This window comes from Uncinocarpus reesii, genomic scaffold, assembly GCF_000003515.1.
Source record: "Uncinocarpus reesii 1704 scaffold_1 genomic scaffold, whole genome shotgun sequence".
Lineage (NCBI taxonomy): Eukaryota > Fungi > Ascomycota > Eurotiomycetes > Onygenales > Onygenaceae > Uncinocarpus > Uncinocarpus reesii.
In genome coordinates, this window is record NW_003052500.1 from 6,929,977 (window position 1) to 6,948,571 (window position 18,595).

Here is an 18,595-nt window from a genome sequence, read left to right on the forward strand (position 1 = left end):
GAAGGGACCAGATGTGGCCAAGCAAGTTGTCGAATATCTGCCGAAGTATGGCGCCTTCCCAGGTTTGCGCCAGGTGGTGAAGAAACGGATAATGGATGGGGTGGATGCGGTGGAGGAGGCTGGGGAGCGGCTTGGGGTCTGTTATAGTTAGGAGCGTTATTTGGACCGCCCATGGACCCGTAGCGATGAGGAGAGATAGAAATATGAGGGGGCATAGGCGGGCGAGCTATTGAAGTTCTCCGAGAATCTTGCGCGACTTGGCGAGGCGATAGAGGAGGACCAGTATCGACGGTCAAATTTGCGAAATAAGGTTGTTGTCCCGGCATATACATATCGTTGGGCAATTCTAGCGCCCGAACAACATCAAGCTGTCGAGCCACTTCTCGCTGCATATTGACAGCTTCGGTAAAACTGTTAACCATAGTCCAGACGATGGGTTGGAAAGAGGCCCAACTTACCTTCTCGATGAATGACATTGTCTGAGTCAGGGACAAGTGACGTGATGAAATGGGACATAGAGTTCGCCCACTGGGAACATAGGTTAGAGTCTTACTCAAAACTGGTGCTAATCGCGATTGAATACCTGATGGCAGCGGATCAAGCTCTCCGTAAGCGCCTGACATCTTGAGCTCAATAAAGCGTGCTGATCTTCCATACGAGACAAGCGTGAGTGAACTTCATAAAGGGAATGTTCAAGATTGGCCATTCTATCTGGAGCCTCTGGAACAGCTTCCGCGGGAGTTCCCGGCTGGGAGGCATTGTTGTTCTTGTGTGTTGAAAATGAATCGCGATGTATCAGTGCATGCCTTGACGCACGCCTTTTGATTTCGCGTAGACCCGAGAGGTCCCCCTTTCTGAAATTTCCATTTCCATGTCGAAACTCCCACATCGGTGAATCTGGCGATCCAGTATGGAAAACATCACTCACTTGGTAAGTACGTTAGAGGAGGACCACCTAGCTTGATAAATTAGATGACTGGACATACCTTTGTGAAACCCATACATGTTCAACTGCCTAACGAAGGAAGAAATATTGGTGTGTTTGAAATATTGACTAGTATGAGCGGAATGCTTCAGCACTATTGGTCCATTGGATTCTGAAGGATCTAGGAGGGTCACATACGCAAGAACCTTTGAGAAGTCCGACGACGGGGACATGACGAAACTCTCGTTTGAGCTAGACCAGGATATCAGATGCTGAATGCTCTGATCTTGTAGCATACTGTCAAGCTGTGTCAGCTACTTTTCTTGGACGGAAATTTGCCTCCACTATCGGTGCATTTTACCTGTAGAGCTTGTGTATGAAAGCCGTTTGTACAACCTTTGGCTGTTGTGCGGCTGCTGCAGCGCCGGTCGGTTGCCCAGCAGGGTTCTGTGACGAGGCAGAGTCCCCTGTATTCCCATTGGTATGACTCCCCGGCCCATGGTCGATTTCAGGACTGCTTTGGGACGGCGGCCCCATGGTGGCGGAAGCGGGCGGGCTAACGTCCATGGGGTCACCGGGGCCCGGATCGGAGGGCGAAATGGACGCGGAAAGGACAGGGATGGTTCTGGGTTCTGTCGACATCTCCACCGGCCTTGTGAAAGGGTTTCTCGAAGGTGGTTCAAGGACTCGATTCATCGCAGCGTAATAAGCCGAACCTGTAGAGTATGGGGCGAGACCAAAACCGCCGGAAAAGCAAGCTGGATAGAGAAGCGGAACGATCGGAGAAGAGACAAGTCGAATTTAGCCAATTAGCGCAAGTGAGAACTGTAGACAAAGACTCAGGCAGTCACAGCGGCCTCGATCGCAGCGTCAAGCCAGCGCTGTTGCTCGAGAGCTGGATGTTGCGCCCGCTCGAGTGGGGATGTGGCACTGGGGAACTAGACCCACAAAACGCTTGGGATGATGAGCGAGCGTCGGTACATTGGCGATTAACCGTTCGTAGGGGCAAAGGCTGTGACCATGATTTGATCCAAAGCTCGTCGAGTTCTCGGGAGTGAAAACGAAGTGGTCAGCGTGCAGGCGAGCCGATCGCGCGTTATCAGCCCTGGGGAACCTTCAGGCCAACCGTGGAAGAACGTTGAAAGTCTCCAGAAAACCGGCCACGACAGGGGCGAAAGTCGAAGGAATGAAGCGCAGGTCGCGTGAGAGACGGATTCTGTGCTGTACTGTCACATCAAGGATGGATCTGTTAACAATGACGATTACTCAAGAAGGGTCAATGAGCTGCGAGTGAAGCCAAGCGAATGGGGACGGGGAGTAGGCAAGGGAATCTGAGTAGTACAAAACGTGATGCGATTAAAAAAGCATTTTTTCAGGGCAGTAGGCTTGATTCCAGGTGTTGCTCGAGGGGCGAATAGGACATCTGCGGGAGGAAGAGGCGGAGAGAGGTTGAACGATGTCTGGGGATGGAGCAGGCGAAGAGGTGAGGTGTGGAGGTTCGCGGAAGACGACCAACAAGCCCGGGAGGACCTGCAGAAGAACACTCGACCGCAGGCGAGCAGCAGCTTCGTTGGAGCCGTGCTTGCAGCGGTTACCCGACCGGATGCTCGCAGGACGACAAGCTGCAGACCAGAGGCGTGATTGGAGACGGGAGCATCATGACTTACTTCTTTTACGAGGATGAACTGGAAAGGCTGAGCAGACACTGCGCGAGCTATTTCTGGCCCCAGAAAAAGCAAAAGAGCCCCAATTCGCCGTCAGGTCGAGGGACGGGTCAACGGAGTGATTGCTTCTCACGGCGCAGGATTGATATTGGCGATGTTTTCTGTTCGACTGTCCTGGTCGTTCGCTGCAGAGGGAGAGGAGAGGTCGAGAGATGGCGGTTAGTTCGTCGCTTGAGAGCTGTCAAGGGCGTTGAGCCGAGCGACTAGCTAACTAACGGGCCTACTAATAACTGACGAGCAGAGACGGGAAGATCTGTAACCTTCCTGTCGTCGATTTGATCTTCCCACTCATCGTGCTGACGGGTCTACATGTTCTTTTTAGGACTGCAACATCTCCATGTCACCACCGATCTCGAGGGGACACACACGAAGCACATCTCCATCCACCATTGCTGCAGGACATGCATGGCTGTGGAGATCCCTTGCAACCTGCAGGTCATGTCGAACGCCTCTTTCCCGGGCCTCCGCTCCTTGATAATAACTATCGCCTACCAACCGGTTGCGACCGTCTTCCAGGTTCGCAGATCTATGAGAACCCCTGGTTTCGGGCTCCGTATAATTGGGGTCATAAGGCCAGGCTCTCGGCACCGTGCTGAGACTGACAGTTACCGGTCCACGAGGAGGAACACCACCGTGCTCGACCGACGTTGCGATGCACTCCTCCCGAAACAGCTCTCAGGCCTTCATTCTCGGGATTTGACAACGGGATGAGGAAGTTTCACCATGTCAACATGATAACCGGAGCAGTTGGACTACACCGGGAGAAATTGCAGGAACTCCTCGGATACCTGTGTCTTGAGGAACACGCTTCGAGCTGAGCTCTCGAACGTGACAACCTCATCCTTGATAGGTTTGTATCAAGATCTTTGCAACTGTTACGGATTCCCCGAATGCCACAACCGTCTCGAGGTTAAACGAATCAAGTGGAGCCGTCGTAGTATTCTCCAAGCTTTCCCACGACGACATGCTGCATATTTGACAGGAAATACACAGGATTTCGAAACATAGCTGGCAGCTAGGTTATTCCTGGCTAATTTGATCCCTCGGTATGGAGGAAGCGTAAAAGACCCCCGAATAATGCCAGTCTTTCTCAACAGCTGCTTGAGTAACTAATTCACGCCTAAACACTGCCATTCAGTTCAAGAGTATCACTCCGTAGAAGTCTTCAGGAAGGTTATAAATTTTAATCCAGTTCATGCGTGGCTTAGCTTTGGCTTCTTTGCTTTTTCCTCGAAAATCAAAGCATCTTCCATTCTCTCCCCACACAATTCATTCACCTGTGCTGCTGCGGCCCGTCCTCAAATCAATGCCATCTCCAGGTTGCACAGGCCTGCATCCACTCCCTCTCGGAGTAATGAATGCATGATCGCTTTGTTCGAGCATTTGTTCTGGCCTTTGTTTCCCTGGAGGCTTGCCCAGGTACGGGCGCCTCTCCTGCGAGGCTGGCACCCGACCACTGATCGTCTTTACTAGAAGAATCTGTATCACGCTTCCTGTGTAACGCTGCTAAGAGATTTCTCGTATAACAACGGCGCCTAGTCCGAACGGAAAAGGGCGTCAATCATGGACCAATCTCTCTCGAATGCCGCAAGTCTCCTCGACGCCTTCCGGGCCTTGACCGCTGAAGCGCGGAGAGATGTGTATGTCCCGTAATCACCATCTTGGGATCTTCGGGGTCATTTCGAGGACAAGATTCCTTTTCTTCTCGAAGATTGACGCCCAAAGGTCTGCACGACCCAGGCGGACAGTGCTAATAAACTTTGCAGATGCCGTGCTTTGGCGACGGAGTTCAAGCATGATGAATGCCACGAGATGCTGAATTTGCTTCACAAAAGATTATATTTTGATGTCCTTGCACAGCTTCCAATCGAACTGGTTGCACAAATAGCAAGTTACATAGAGCCACTGGAAACAGTCCGGTTGAGACGGGTATGTTCAGGGAACCGACTAGTTACATGGGGTCTCTTTTCTGATGTCCCGGCTACTCAGGTTTCATGCCGGTGGAATGAAATATTTTCATCAGCAGCAGTGTGCAGCAGCAGTTTCCGCTCCTTCAGGCATGGGACCCTCATCACCACGACTAAAGGATGGGAAACGGATTTCCTGAAGCGAACCAAGCGTGCAGCGGCCCAACGAATAGGTAGGCCAGTCAGTAAGGCCCTTTATCCCTATTCTTCAGACATTGGCTTTGGCGATGGCCCGGATCTGATATCCTACTTGGACGGAATGCTCGCATGGCGCGCTTCCGATGATATCTCAATGGTGCGTCTCCTTTGCATACGAACTGGAACATTGAAGTCGTTTATTTCCACCAATCGGCAAAGCATTGCTTGTGTTCGGGTGTCTAACAGCATTTTGGCCGCCTTCACTTTTCAAGGGTGCGTACTTCGTGGCATTGCCTCTCCATTGCCATCTTGAATCTGACTTTGTTAGCTGCTGTCGAGTTTGGGATTATCAATCAGGGGAAGCAAAAATGTTCCGTTTGCCTTCAGCCAACTACAAGAGATTTGAGGGATATATCCGGAACGGCATCTCTGTTGATGGCAAAACTATTGCTGTATGCATGGCGGAATCGCGCTCGGTGATCGTTTGGGACTTTCAGTCCAGCGCATCCCGGGAGATAAAATTTGAGCCGGAACCGTTCCATATATTTCTGGACTCACAACAGCGGATATTGAACGCATTGCATTGGAAGAACGTATATGGAAAAGTGGAAATTCTCGATGACTTCAATGAAGGCTCTAATCTCTCGGAATTGATCGTCTCGACTTATTCCATCGATGAGAGTGGCCCCGACCGCCGTCCATATGTCCTGTGCTCTTCCCCTAGGCCGTGTACCACTTTCCCCACCTCCCCGCATGTATATCTAGACGGCATGCAAGGCGTTATCCTATACTTGTACTACGGCGAGAAAATCGCAACCTTCGTCTTTATAACCTACAGCAAGTCCCTGGGCAAACCAATTGCTAGACTATACGACAGACCAGCGTTTGATCGATTCCAAAGACTGGGGAGAGGGGCCGTCCTACACGACCACTTGGTATACTGTATGAACAATTGTGAAGATAGTTGCGCCCCAGATATTCTTGACTACGGAAGTGATGACATGTTCTGGCCATCTAAAACAGCATTTAACCAAACCATTATAAAGGAAGGCAAGGTGTATGAGTGCTTATCCATGCGAAATTGCTTTGGGGACGATATATTCTTTGGTGCCATGTGTGGAGAGGGCATCCAGGTGTGGTGCTTCGACGAGGACGAACGGATGGCTGGAGAAATCCTTTCCTAACGAGATTCCAGTGCAACCAGAACCGCAGGGTGGGATATCTATTCGCCTGTTAATATCCTGACGCGACGAGTACCAATTCAGCACGGGCTGAGTAGCTAGAGGCATATGTAGCTAAATGGGATCACCCATTTGGCTACGTATATACTACCGCTTGCATCCCACTTTCTTTCTTTTAATCGTCTCTACATTCGCCTCGTCGTCTAGAATGGCAGGCAAACTGAGATCAATCAAGAACTTAGTGTGTATCTAATCCTGGTGAACAGCATTAATTCCTTTCTCGAAGTGTTGATTCCTGCAGCACGGTGAACAAACGGAAGACACTCCTTGATTGGCCTGTGGAGATGGCTATATTGGCCATACTTTACAGGAACGGCTAGAATTTGTGCGATGAGCAACGATCTCTTTGGCTACTATAGTGCTCGACACAGAACGAAGGCTAGATTTCTATTCTCTATTGAGTCTACAGCTTCAGAGCCGCCACTCATCCTGACTATATGGTCTAGTTGCTCGACGGCTTCAGTGGTATTCATACACAAAAATGGATAACGGAAGCCGATGATCGATTCAGACATGATAACTTATATGTACTGTCGAGGGCAATGGGCAAGTGCTATACATGTCCCTCGCCTATCCAAGGTTATCCCTCTTAACGAGCGCAGAGTCCTCAAAAGCTTGTTGCTGATCTAGAAGAGGCTGCAGCCGTGCGCTCTATTGCCACCAACACCACTGTTCCAGGTCTTAAAGTCTATCACAAGAGGGAAGCCGACCAGGGCATGTATGAGCTCGTTGTGGAACCCGTTCCCGGAGAACCCCTTGACAAAGTATGGGAAAAAACTGACCCACGAGTAAAAGCTTGCTATGTCGTCAACTCCTACCTCGTACAACTCCAAAACCTCAAAGGAAGCCGTATCCATAACATGAACGGAGGCCCCAGATTCTTCCAACCAAATACCCGCAGAAGTTCGTGACGTTAAGATGTATATGCCCTCTCTGGGCGATATGTAGAATGCGCAGTCTCACAAACTGGGGTGATACCCGTACTATCGATATATTGTGTCTCCCAGTTAGCCAGCATACATTATGGATTGAAATTGGGGGTCCAGCGCTAACGGCTATATTTAACAGAAAAGAGCCATACAGAGAAAATGGGTGCGAGAAACCAAGGCGACCTTGATTCTCGAGGCCGGCATCTCACGCCCCCTGTAACTGGGGGTTTTGAATTTGAAAAATCCATATATAGGCTGCTGTGAAGCTCCTTTCCTGATCTCCAGTTGCGCTGATGGGCTGGCCAATAATCCACACTTCTGACAAGAATAAAATTTCGAGGAAGCATTATACCAGTGAGCTCAATTGCAGAGCTTTAAATACAGCAGTTCCGTCGATCCAGTTCTCAGAACAAACTTGAGCCCTGACGGATTGTGTCGTGATTGCCACTGGTATCGGGTTCAAAAGCATTGTGTGTTTCGGAGAGCAAGTTGTAACGCAAGCCTCAAGAGGGCATCTTTCCACGAAACTTATTCTCTCAGAACTGGAACTGTAGTTCCATATCTCATCTACAGCTCATGCCTGCATACAGAAAGCGAACAGCCGCCTCGGAGAAACTTCTCAGCGAGCAACGTGCCCTGCAAGCTCCAGGTCCAGAGAGGGTATCATTTTCGTACAATAATCATGGTGCTTCAGAGTCAAAATTCAGGAGTGAAAACCCCTCGACAAAACCTCATCGGGGAGATCCAGGGACAGTCTTGTGCCAGCCTTGATGCTGGTTCAATGTGTGTTGTTGGCACTCTCAATGATTGACAGCGTTGCTTTTTTCGCGCTTTTTCTTGCCTTCTTCCAACAGAAGAACACCCTTGGGGTTAAATCAGGATCGGGTTGCATGAGGAGACACGGCAGGGATTCCCCTGGAGAGCTAACTATGGCCGGCATCTGAAACATATGGAGCGGAAGGCTGAGATCACCAATTTCTTGAAAAGTGCGATTTCGGTTTGTTGACCAGTGACCGCCAAAAAAAAAAAAGAAAAGCCACCAACTGGCAACAAGTTAACAACCCGTCCCCCGGGCCCCGGGCACAAACAGACAGGGTAACAAGCGAGCTGTTGGCTCTCTTAGCGCGTCCGCCTCGGCTTCTTGTCTGTTCTTCCCAGCATATCTTCCTCGTCCCGGTGCGCTTTTTGAGACGAGAAGACGTCCCGACCTGCCTGACTTGATAAGTTCCAGCCAACGACTTCAAGCGTGCTTTTCTCGCCTTGAATCGCGCTTTGCCAATCACGGCTGTTGCGGCCCGCAGCCGGTAGTTAGTGCGAACGAGTTTCCATCCCCTTGCCAGCAGTGAGCGAATCAAACGCAGTCTCAAGATAGATGGCTCGGCCTCCAACAGACACGACCCCTGTTAGCAGGCATTGCTTTTAGATTTCAGGCCGTCCTTCATCGGTTGGCTCTGCACTTAAAAGATTCCATCCCGGATATACAAGGGCTGCGGCGCTTGAAAGCCATGATTCAAGCATCAAAACGCCCAGACTTCCCCATCCTCCATCCCAGGAAGCGCATTCTTTGCACTTGAAGCTTGACCTTTGTTGACAGCATGTCCTTCTGGCGGAAAAGGGTACTCATCGTTTCCAGGGCTGCGAGTTGGTGAAAGGGAATGTTTTACGTGACATCTGTCAACCATCTTCCGTCGTCGAGGCACTGAGAATTGCGTCCTACACGTTTCTCTGCGCGTAGCAGAAGGATGGTCGACCCGAAACAACATGTCGAGCCCTCTCAACAAGTATTTATTGCTGAGCATGATCTCTATGCCGTTGTCGTTGCTTTGACGGTCGTGGGCTCGGTCTTTCTTATCCCAACTGCGTACCTTCGATGGAGACACAACAGGCTGAAAGAACTGGAGGTTATCTTTATCGTGTTGGGATATGCCCTCTTTCTTACATTTGAGATCATGCTACTGCATATACAACCGCTGGTCTATCGAGTCGGTCGTGTTGTATTGGGAAACGCTCCGCCTTATCCAACCATGGCGCAAGACAGGCAGAAGACAACGGTCCTTACGATTACGGGAACCATTGTGTTCTTCTCTACGCTTTGGTCGATCAAATTATCACTGCTCCTCTTCTTCCGACAATTGATGAAGGGATTGCCGGCCCAGCTGTTTTGGTGGACTGTGGTCCTGGCCTATACCATCATTACCTATCTATTTTGCTTTCTCAGCACGATAATGGCTTGCGGTGGGCCTGCGAGGATCAGCGGGATCCATAAAAGTACGTCCAAGCTGGCGGATTTCCTTATCCGGCGCATGTTTCCTGGCGAGAATTGCTTATCGTCTTGTTAGAGTATTGCCAGTCGCCGACAGATAATTTGACACGCAATATAAGCCTATTGGGTGCATTCGCGTCGGACTTGTCCACTGACATATTGAGTGAGTTTCACTTTCCCCTATAGCACTTGCGACGAAGGGGGAGAGAGTTGCTTATCCCGTTACCGTAGTTATGATACTCCCGCTACGGCTCATTTGGAACTTACGTATCTCTCGTCAACGAAAATTTGCTGCCAGTGCAATGTTTTCCGTCGGTATTCTATGTATGATCACGGCAATACTTCGTCTTGTCCAAATCAACTCGACTACTGGGATCACTTCGCCGAATATCCAATGGATCGCACTCTGGGGGACAGTTGAAGCTACTACCGGTATGTGGCGTGCTATAAATTTATGCCCATTGTTCCTGTACTGCTTCCCTTGCGCAATGGACGTCGACGCTAACGTCGTCCTTCAGCCATCATTGTTGGATGTCTTCCCACGTTTCGTTTCTTGCGCAAAACCTCTAGAGCTACCGATCATGATCCAACCAAGGGCACGGGAGAAAGCGCATCTCGGCGGCCCGTCTCCAACGCCCCGACCATTCCTCTTAAATCGTATACTTCTCGAAGCAACCCTCGGCACGGAACGATGGAAATCTCATCCTCGATGGAAAGCCTCACTCCAAGATCAGGGTGGCGGGCCCCAAATTACACTGATGCGAGGGGCCCCGATAGGTAACCTGGCGTTTTATACGCCGTTATCACTCGCTGCTGGGGGGTTTACCGAAAAATAATGGATAATACGCGTTCTATAATTTTGTAGCTTTTGTGGATGACACTCTAATTCTTCCAAGAGGCTAGGAATCTACGGAGTAATAGGCACCAACTCGTATACAAATATTTAATCCATCAAGAGATCTCCGTCACCTCGAGGTGCCTGATCTCGCATTCCCGAAACCCAAGAAACTCCAAGCCTCCGAAGTTTATATACTAATACTAGCAAATGAGTTGACCTTCACATTCTAAGCTGTCATCTGGATGCCTAGCGCTCTTTGCCTTGCGATTGATTTATTGCCAACTAACATCCGATTCTCAATCTCCAACCTAATGGTTGCCTAGGGCGGTTCTCACTATTGATGCCAAGGAACCCTTGGACCTGGATTGTTAAAAACTCACTCCCGTCCCTCGGGAGTTTTGTCTCTTCTATCAAACCACCTTGACTCAGGCCACTCGGCCACCGCTTGTTCCAAAACCCTTGAAGATGGTAATTTCCACCCGTAAACCTGCTTCTAGCTCTCGAGTGCTGTCGTCCACTCCCGCAGACTCGGATTCAGACTCAGTCGTGTCAAGCAGGCCTGGTTCTCCCACTCCAAAGTATACGCCCGCCGAACTGGCTGAAATCTTCCTAGACTTCTATACCTCTCTCACAACACTGCATTACAACCCAGCGGATCTTAAAATCGCCCCCTCCGAAGGTTGGCCAAACTTCACTCCCGAAATATGCGGAGACTGGAAGAGCGACCACGCCATTGAGGTCCTACGACGTCTACCGTACTTCAATAGCCGCGCAGCGATACATTATAAATCGGAATTGATCGACTATACTTCCTTGGATCCGGTTCACTTTACTCAACCAGACTACCGCGAGGAGGGTATGGAGTGGTGGTCCACTGAAGGCGAGGCCGATCCAATTCACATCTTCTGCATCGCGGAGGGTCATGAATCCTTTGGCCGCACTCTCTTCCTCGACACGATGGCTGGTGAGATCACCGAGCACAGGGTCCGGTCCGACCAGCTTGATCCAGTTGATGTCCGGACTTTCTTTAACGACCTCAAGGAGAAGCATCGCAGCCTAACGCTCATTCCTCTGGACGGTAGGGAGACTATCGAGGCGGATGAGGTGGACGAACGAACCGACGAAATCAGCGAGGACGAAGTCGGTGCCCAGACAGAGACGTGGGCAACCGACCTAGATATCCAGTATCTCAGGCAGCTTTATCGGCAATACGGTTGGCCTGATGCTTTCCGCCGGGAGGAAGCCCATCATGCGATCAATGAACAGATGAATTTATTGATGGGTGACCGTTGGTAATGGGAATCAGAAGGGCTTCCTAGAGTCTCTTATTGCTGAAGTGCTGCGGAATGTCAGAGGGCAGTCTTAGAGGATTCCGGAGTAGCCACATATGTGGAGTTGGATAGCAAATTCGTACTTCGAGGTTGGCATTCCGTACACAAGCTTATGGAGGCTTGAACCCCTAGCCACGCCACTTACGGAGTTTACACATTCTTGTCCCTCCTGCCCCGTAACGCTTGTTTATTGAATCAAGTGTTTGCCGCAACCTTTGTATGCAATATAACTTGGGTGAAAAATGTTGTAATTGTATATAATGTTACATCTACGGAGTACTGAAGTCGAGAGCAATCCGATTCCTTAGTGGCCGGTTTTGTAGTTAACTAAAACCAGGGCATTGGCCTGTGTGATATTCTCCTACATATTAGGAGCATCTGGCGCATTGAGTTGACTGGGGGTTTGAAGTAGATTCAACAATGTATTTTGGAGGTCGGTGGTTGCCTGATCCCCGTGATTCCATGCAATCGAGATGATGATACAGTGAAGCCGTCTCTCCAAACCGCTACGGGAATGTTTTCGAATCGACAAGTCGCGTCTCATCGGACTCTTCCTTTTTAAAGCATTTTGTTTCTCGCCCACACAATGTCCGCAACTAGCCCGCCATTGATGTCTTCCGGTAATTCGCCCCATGTCAAATCGCAAGGCTCGGCCAAAGAACGAGCGGTTGCGGTCGAACGAATGCAAAAAGAAGCTCTGGCTGCCCTTCCGTTGAATAGCCTATACATTGGCCTTTGGATCCGGTCCGACCCGCCCGTGGCCAACGATTTTCACTGGGCTTATTACTTCCACTCACGCCCCCTGGGAGGAACCAAGTATCACATTCGGAACCTGGGGAGCGGATGGATTGTCGACCACGAGCCGACAAACGGTATTTTCGGAGCCAATTTTCTCTGCGTTCTCATCGAAATCGCAACCGTGCCAGAAACGAAGCATGGCGAACTGGACCAGATCATACGATCGTATGATGCAAATGTCAATTCGATTCCTGGCGTTACCTGCAGGGTGTGGTTGTTGGAGGTTGCGCAGAAGTTGATCGACCATGGGATCATTCACTGCAACAGTCATCTTGAGCTGGGACAGGAGTGTATGGCAATCGGGAATCAGCATATGCATGGGGCCTCCATTAACGAGCAGCCACGCCCTGTCGTCAAATCACGGCTGTGCCATTGATTGGATTCTTCGGAGATCGCTTCGGCTCTGTATGCTGGTTTGCACGACTGACTATTGGTGCTGGGCTGCGCATATCCGTAACGAGAGGTTACCCAGCTTCCACATTGATTAAATTAATGCCTGCAATGGTTAAAAGGAAATATAAACAACTGTCCATCGATTCGTGGCACGATTGTACTTCAGCTGCTGCAGATACTGGTTCTGCCTGCCCACAGTTAATCTCTGGTACCGACACCTGGGTCATAAAACCTCATCGTTGTCGTAAACATGACTCCTAGTCAGAGAAATCCCTGAATTGTCAATCAGAAATCTATGAATATGTAGACTGGATTGCCGTCTCCTCGCCTCGAATTCCGTGCGCCTTTGGTGTTTGTCGTGTTTGTCACCTGCCCGACCCGCGCGGCTCAAGCGGCTCATGGCGCTTCTGTCCACCAATCAGCACAGACTAGGGCTTTGCCCTTATCGAGGCATGGCTTGGCGCTGTGTTCCCGCAGTCCAAAGTTTCTCTGCGCGGTTGCTGCCGACAGCTTTGCCTGCACTGTCCGGACGCCCTTTTTCTCTTTTCATCGCTTCTTCTTGCTGAATAGAAACCTGTCCTCTTTCTACTGCAAAGCATATTATTCTACCCGGCGGCTTGGTGGCGTTTTATCTCTGCAAGCTCTCCAGCTCAAAGCCTTGTAAGCCCCTCCAACCCCCCACCATTAGACGAAAGGGAGCGATAGCTCGCGGATCGCAAACTGTCTAACGTCTGGGTTACGAACGGATTATTTAGTCTTTTATTCCGGCAAGCTTTGAAGCTCAACCTCTTACAACTCAGAAGGATTAGAGCTCCGATACCAACCACAAGATGCCTGAAAAAGTCTACGTTACGTATAACCAGGTATGCCGAAGGAGTATACTGTTATAACGACTCCTAGCCCTGCGATATGTCTATGGGCGGCGTGGTCGTTCTCTACTTGAATAGCATATCGTGCTAATAATGCTTGTTGATACCTCCAGGTGCATAAACTATGCCAGCAGTCTGCTGACAGAATCCTGAATAAATTCCAGCCAAATCTCATGATTGCTATCGGAGGAGGAGGATATGTACCAGCGAGAATGCTGAGGTGCGTTGCAACCGGGGTCCAACCCTTAAGATTCGTATCCCGACTTATCGAGAAGACCTCACGCGATTTGCAAGTAGCGTTAACAAGATGGAATTCGCAGATCCTTCCTTAAGCGGCCCGGCGCACCAAATATTCCAATCCAAGCCATTGGGCTTTCCCTCTACGAAGATTTGGGCAAAGGCGATATCGAAGCGCCAGGAACCAAGGTCACAAGGACTCAGTGGCTGGACATGAGCTCGCTTGAAATGGCGAATTTGATTGGCAAAAATGTCTTAATCGTTGACGAAGTGGATGATACGCGCACAACCTTGGAGTATGCTGTCAGGGAACTCGAGAAAGATGTGGAACTTGCTCAACAACAGCTCGGTCGCCAAGCAGAGAAAACCACATTTTCGATATTTGTGCTTCATGTGAGTCATCCCATGTTGCGATATTCGGATGGTGTATATCCATCTTTAACGCCTCAGGTATGGTGCTGATTTATTGTCCTTTAGAACAAAAACAAGGAGAAAAAGGGAAAACTGCCTTCAGAAATGCTGGAAGACGACCGATATCTTGCCGCTGTTACCACCGAAGACGTTTGGATCTGTTATCCATGGGAAGCCAAGTACGTTTGATCACACTATCAGTGATGTATACCCTAGTCTGTGAAGTTCGATTCACTAATACGGGTGTATGTATAGGGACATCGACGAGCACGACAGACTTGCTGCAGAAAATCCATTGGTGTCATGATCTATACAACGGACGAAAGTTCCGTGCTCGATTTTTTTTTTTTTTTAGATTTTCCTTTTGAAGATATTCCGCACCTCAAAGAACATAAAGTTCAAAGAATGAACAGGGATAGGACATATGTAAGTCTGTGGATTGACAGGGCTTGGGTACACCCTTGCTGAGACCTGGCTGCAGGACCTGAATCTTGATTTCTACAAGCAGCTTCGGTCAAATCTAGCCATAGTGAAAGAAGAGACGAAAAAGAATTCTAATAGAGTAATTCTATGAGGTTACTATTGTATGTTCCTGTGGATAGAAGATCTAGAACTGCATCAGCTTGCTTTCGTCCAAAGAAGTTTAACAATTGTGATGCCAGATTGTGCACACAACCGGAAGCTTGACTGTTCTAACATTAGGTATGTGATTTTATTCTATACATGATGTGTAAAATTATATGAACCAACCAATGAATCCCTGAAAGCTCCACAACCTCCAATGCCGCCATACGTAAAGCCTTCTATTGCAATAAGCAACATGGAGAACGGAACCTGAGCGCCGACACTCTCATCCCGGTTGGAAATATCGACAGTCTGAAGTATCCATTTAATCCCATGCCCCCCTCAAAAAAAAAGTTACGCCCGCCAATCCATAGAGGGGATTTCCAAAGGTAGACGCGTACGTCGTTTCAATCGACATCCACCTTTGCGGCCCGTAATTGATTCCTCGCAGTAACTATTTCCTCCTGCAAAGACTTGTGCGCGTGCGGCACGTCGTTGAAGCTAAACACGCCCCAACCGAGCCGGAAGAGTAAATATGAGCCAAGAGCCATGATCGCGTATGCAGGAAGCTACCATTCGGATTTAGTATTTAAAAAGGTATCGCGAATTGAACGAGGGGGGTTAAGAACAATGCGTACGTATGGAATGAGTTGTGCTTGGACCACGCCGTTCAGAGGAACGAGGCCGAGATAAAGAGCGAGGTAGAGCTGTGCGAGCACAATGGGGGGTTAGCATCGTTTGATTAGGCGCGTCTTGGGGAGATTGGGATTCAGCTTTACCGATGTGACGAGGAGGATGATGGAAAGCGATTGTTGCGCTCGCGTCATTTTGCGGATCTTCGAGTCGGGGATGGTTTGTGAGAAAGGGGGGCGGTTTACAGAGAGATGGAAATGCGACAGGGAGAATCTGAGCAAAGCGTTGTATAGCAGAAAGGCAGCAGCTGAGAGTTATTTGTAGTTATATATAATGAGTGAGCGTTGAACGCCTTTGGGCTGCCACTGGAACAATTGCGTTGACGACGCTCTGCTGCTGTGTTGATTATCAGACGATTGCTAGTTAACCACCCGGTCACATGATGCACCTGTTCACCTTCCCCTTAATAAGTGCTTCCACTTGCAATTCATTCTTCACACAGACAACAAATGGATTAATACCCTTTGCCTAACGTGAACAGCTGGAGTCTAGGCGGATTCTGTGTCGAATCCCATGGTCTGAAAAAAAGGCTTTTACCCCATTATCTACTCCCCAGTTCCTCTATGCCGATGCAGACCAGGCAAGTCGCTCATAGCATCAGACAGTCTAGACGCAGGATATACCGCCGGATCCGGACTCTATTAAGTCCTGAGAACATCTAATATTTCAGACGTGCCTCGAAACCAACGGGCGCTGATGTTAAGAGGATTTGATGACTTGGCACGTTCATCTCACCAACTCTCCTTGGGTTAAGTTAGCCATCGCCCGCGCATCTATTGGACATAAAAAGCATTAGTTATGCTTCAGTCTTGATAAATGGAAATTTCGGTGGGCTGGACCCGACGCCGAAGCATCGGAGTGCGGGCACCATGTAACCTTTGGATCACTGGTGGTCGTTCTACTGTATCCGAGAGACTAACTAATAAATCTAGAATATGGCTGAGCACAGGAAATGTGCCGACTTTCTGATCTTCTCCTAAACTCGCCTTTCAAGCCTGGCTCCTCATCTTTTCGAGGTTTTACCGAAATGCCGAAACTCAATTAAATATGCACACGGGCAAAGCAAAGGGACCAAACTGTTCATGGAAGCAACAAGCTGCCAATGAATACGGAGAATGTCCGATATTATATTACAGGCGACTTGCAGACACTGCTAATATACTCAAGCCCCTGAACGAAATACTTCAAAAAGATTGTGGGGTTTTCCGACATCGGAAAGTGTCCTAAATCTTTCATAACTTCAAACTTGGCGCCTGGGATTTTCTTCGCAGTCTCCTGGCTCATCTGGGGAGTACATGAATAATCGTACTCGCCGGTAAGCATGTAGACCGGACAAGTTTTAGTGTCAATGAGATGCATCCGTTCCCGTCCGTCCCAACCTTGGAAATAGAATTTCAGGTCACCATGGAACATCTGCGTGCCTTGCGACGAGTAGGTCCACCAGATAAGTTTCTTGTTAGAGGTTGGGGCAGTTGGAGAGATCATCCCGCAAACCCTTTCGGCATTGAGGATCGTCTCATTTTGGTCTCCAGGTAAGTGATATATGGGCTGAGTGAGAGGAAGATGGTCGCAGGCCTCACATGGGATAACACCGCTGACTCCTAGTTCTTTGGCGTGTAGGGCCACTGCTAAGCACACCTGTCCACCCATACTGGCTCCGGAGACTATGGGACGGTGAAGCTTGAGTTTGTCGATGACTTGCTTGATGGCACCAACGTACTGCTCTTCGTCGTTGACAAATCCCTCAGGGTGAGTTTTCGAGCCCGGATATGAGCGTCCGTGGCCTGGGAGATCGAAAGCGAACATTGTGCAGCGCCGTTGCAATTGGCGGTTATTCATCAGGGGATGAAACTGGCGGGAATCCGCGCCGGCTGTGTGGAGAAATAGAATATGCTGCGGCCCGGCTCCTGCGGACTCGCAGAAGACCTTTGATTTTCCCCAGCCAGGAGAATCTATCCAGATATATCGACCGATGATGCTGTCATCTTCTGCTTCCTCTTCGTATACGACGTACTCCGTTGGTGGCGGCTTGGAATGAATGACATCTCGAATTCGGTCGAGAGATATCCTCCATAAACGGGCATTTCGGGTGAAGGACGGCATATCACCTAGTACCTGCATACCGAGATTGTGTCCCAAGACTCGCAACATCGCCCAGTACGACTGCACGGCGCACGGGAACTTCAGCGAAGAATTCTCTCCAGTCATTCGGACGTGCGGAGAGGTGAACTCGATGCCTTGTGCTCTGCCATACTGCGCGCGAGTGGCTTCGGTGACACGCCATCTTGATAGCGATCGCAGCTCGTCTTCTGCATCGCGTCTTGATGAGAGGACTGTGTCGTCTGCTCGCAGAAGTACGAAATTCGATGTCGGCGTTGATGGCTGCTGGAATAGCCGAAAGGACGGGCTGAATCAATGTTGGTATCATTTTAGAAAATAATAGGTTAACCCAGACAACAGCCAACTATACGAGGGCCTGACTGCCACGCCTTCACAACAACAGTGGCAGCGCTAGAGGCGGCCAGCCGTCCTTGGTCTAGGGTTCATATACTTCTCATATTCATTCTATGCCGGCATAGCGAAACAATGAAGGGATCTCACACTCCGTGGATCGAGAGCCGGAATCTATGGGGTAAAGGGCACGGGATCTATGTACACGGAGGTTGATCTTCCGTGCTGTCATGGATGTGTATGCAGCGCTCAACGAGGTCAAAGGAATCGTTTGGTTATTATTCAACTGTTTGTTAGCCGCAAAGGGCGAATGCTTTTTCCATCCGGTAGAAGAGTAGTGATCTGTGACTGTTCGATGGCCAACCTTCATCGCGAGTCCTTACTGTGTTCTCCAGCTTCCTTGCTCCCTCCAAACACGGGATTAATCGAAATTGCACGAACGAAGCTAGCACGAGATAGTTTGCCCAAAGCGCATGCGACAGTGTCCCCAGGTTTTGGAACCCCAAATCTCGTATGGACCACTTTCTCGCTCTGCCCGTCGGTTCACCGATTTGAGGGGGTCTTTTTTACGGATTCCGATGTCGCTGGACGGATTGCCGAGAATACGGGGGGGGGCCTGAAACGTTTAGTAACTACCGGGTTTGCCACGCCTGGGGGAAGGGGTTCTGGGGGAGGGGGCGTGGGCTGCCGTGTTTCCGTGGTACTGTTCCCGTATTGGCTGACTAGTTGAGGTTTCTCGAAAGGAGCTTGCAGACCGGTTACGATTTCGAGAATGGCGATGTTTGCGCTCAAACTCCACCTTGGCCAAGAATAGAGATATGGG

The 18,595-nt window shown here is 49.7% G+C and overlaps 7 protein-coding genes across 7 annotated transcripts in view; 4 read left to right on the forward strand and 3 right to left on the reverse strand.

Moving 5' to 3' along the window:
* UREG_02611 (uncharacterized protein) overlaps positions 1-3,615 on the reverse strand; it is a gene marked incomplete at both ends in the record, with an annotated part of 3,986 nt that extends 371 nt beyond the window's left edge. Inside the window, 9 exons of the mRNA XM_002543049.1 lie at positions 9-400; positions 459-528; positions 584-927; positions 987-1,177; positions 1,287-1,641; positions 2,347-2,547; positions 2,593-2,827; positions 3,016-3,309; positions 3,529-3,615. Coding sequence (XP_002543095.1) covers positions 9-400; positions 459-528; positions 584-927; positions 987-1,177; positions 1,287-1,641; positions 2,347-2,547; positions 2,593-2,827; positions 3,016-3,309; positions 3,529-3,615 — 2,169 coding nt within the window. The remainder of the gene's footprint in view (positions 1-8; positions 401-458; positions 529-583; positions 928-986; positions 1,178-1,286; positions 1,642-2,346; positions 2,548-2,592; positions 2,828-3,015; positions 3,310-3,528) is intronic.
* Positions 3,616-4,212: 597 nt separating this feature from the next.
* Positions 4,213-6,906, forward strand: UREG_02612 (uncharacterized protein; the record flags this gene model as incomplete). The annotated part of the gene is made up of 6 exons (XM_002543050.1): positions 4,213-4,289; positions 4,416-4,578; positions 4,639-4,789; positions 4,829-4,911; positions 5,027-5,887; positions 6,598-6,906. The coding sequence occupies 6 exons, from the start codon at positions 4,213-4,215 to the stop codon at positions 6,904-6,906; spliced, it is 1,644 nt and encodes a 547-aa protein (XP_002543096.1).
* A 1,760-nt stretch (positions 6,907-8,666) lies between these two features.
* UREG_02613 (uncharacterized protein) lies at positions 8,667-11,321 on the forward strand (the record flags this gene model as incomplete). The annotated part of the gene is made up of 5 exons (XM_002543051.1): positions 8,667-9,192; positions 9,264-9,350; positions 9,374-9,619; positions 9,706-9,964; positions 10,523-11,321. 5 exons carry the CDS (start codon positions 8,667-8,669, stop codon positions 11,319-11,321), a joined length of 1,917 nt encoding a protein of 638 aa, XP_002543097.1.
* A 621-nt stretch (positions 11,322-11,942) lies between these two features.
* Positions 11,943-12,530, forward strand: UREG_02614 (uncharacterized protein; the record flags this gene model as incomplete). The annotated part of the gene is made up of 1 exon (XM_002543052.1): positions 11,943-12,530. One exon carries the CDS (start codon positions 11,943-11,945, stop codon positions 12,528-12,530), a length of 588 nt encoding a protein of 195 aa, XP_002543098.1.
* Positions 12,531-13,377: 847 nt separating this feature from the next.
* On the forward strand, positions 13,378-14,371 carry UREG_02615 (xanthine phosphoribosyltransferase 1; the record flags this gene model as incomplete). Its single annotated transcript, XM_002543053.1, has 5 exons — positions 13,378-13,410; positions 13,581-13,636; positions 13,737-14,046; positions 14,131-14,243; positions 14,320-14,371. 5 exons carry the CDS (start codon positions 13,378-13,380, stop codon positions 14,369-14,371), a joined length of 564 nt encoding a protein of 187 aa, XP_002543099.1.
* Positions 14,372-15,035: 664 nt separating this feature from the next.
* On the reverse strand, positions 15,036-15,455 carry UREG_02616 (uncharacterized protein; the record flags this gene model as incomplete). The annotated part of the gene is made up of 3 exons (XM_002543054.1): positions 15,036-15,197; positions 15,267-15,335; positions 15,408-15,455. 3 exons carry the CDS (start codon positions 15,453-15,455, stop codon positions 15,036-15,038), a joined length of 279 nt encoding a protein of 92 aa, XP_002543100.1.
* A 991-nt stretch (positions 15,456-16,446) lies between these two features.
* UREG_02617 (uncharacterized protein) lies at positions 16,447-18,142 on the reverse strand (the record flags this gene model as incomplete). The annotated part of the gene is made up of 2 exons (XM_002543055.1): positions 16,447-17,728; positions 17,925-18,142. 2 exons carry the CDS (start codon positions 18,140-18,142, stop codon positions 16,447-16,449), a joined length of 1,500 nt encoding a protein of 499 aa, XP_002543101.1.
* Positions 18,143-18,595: the final 453 nt, after the last annotated feature.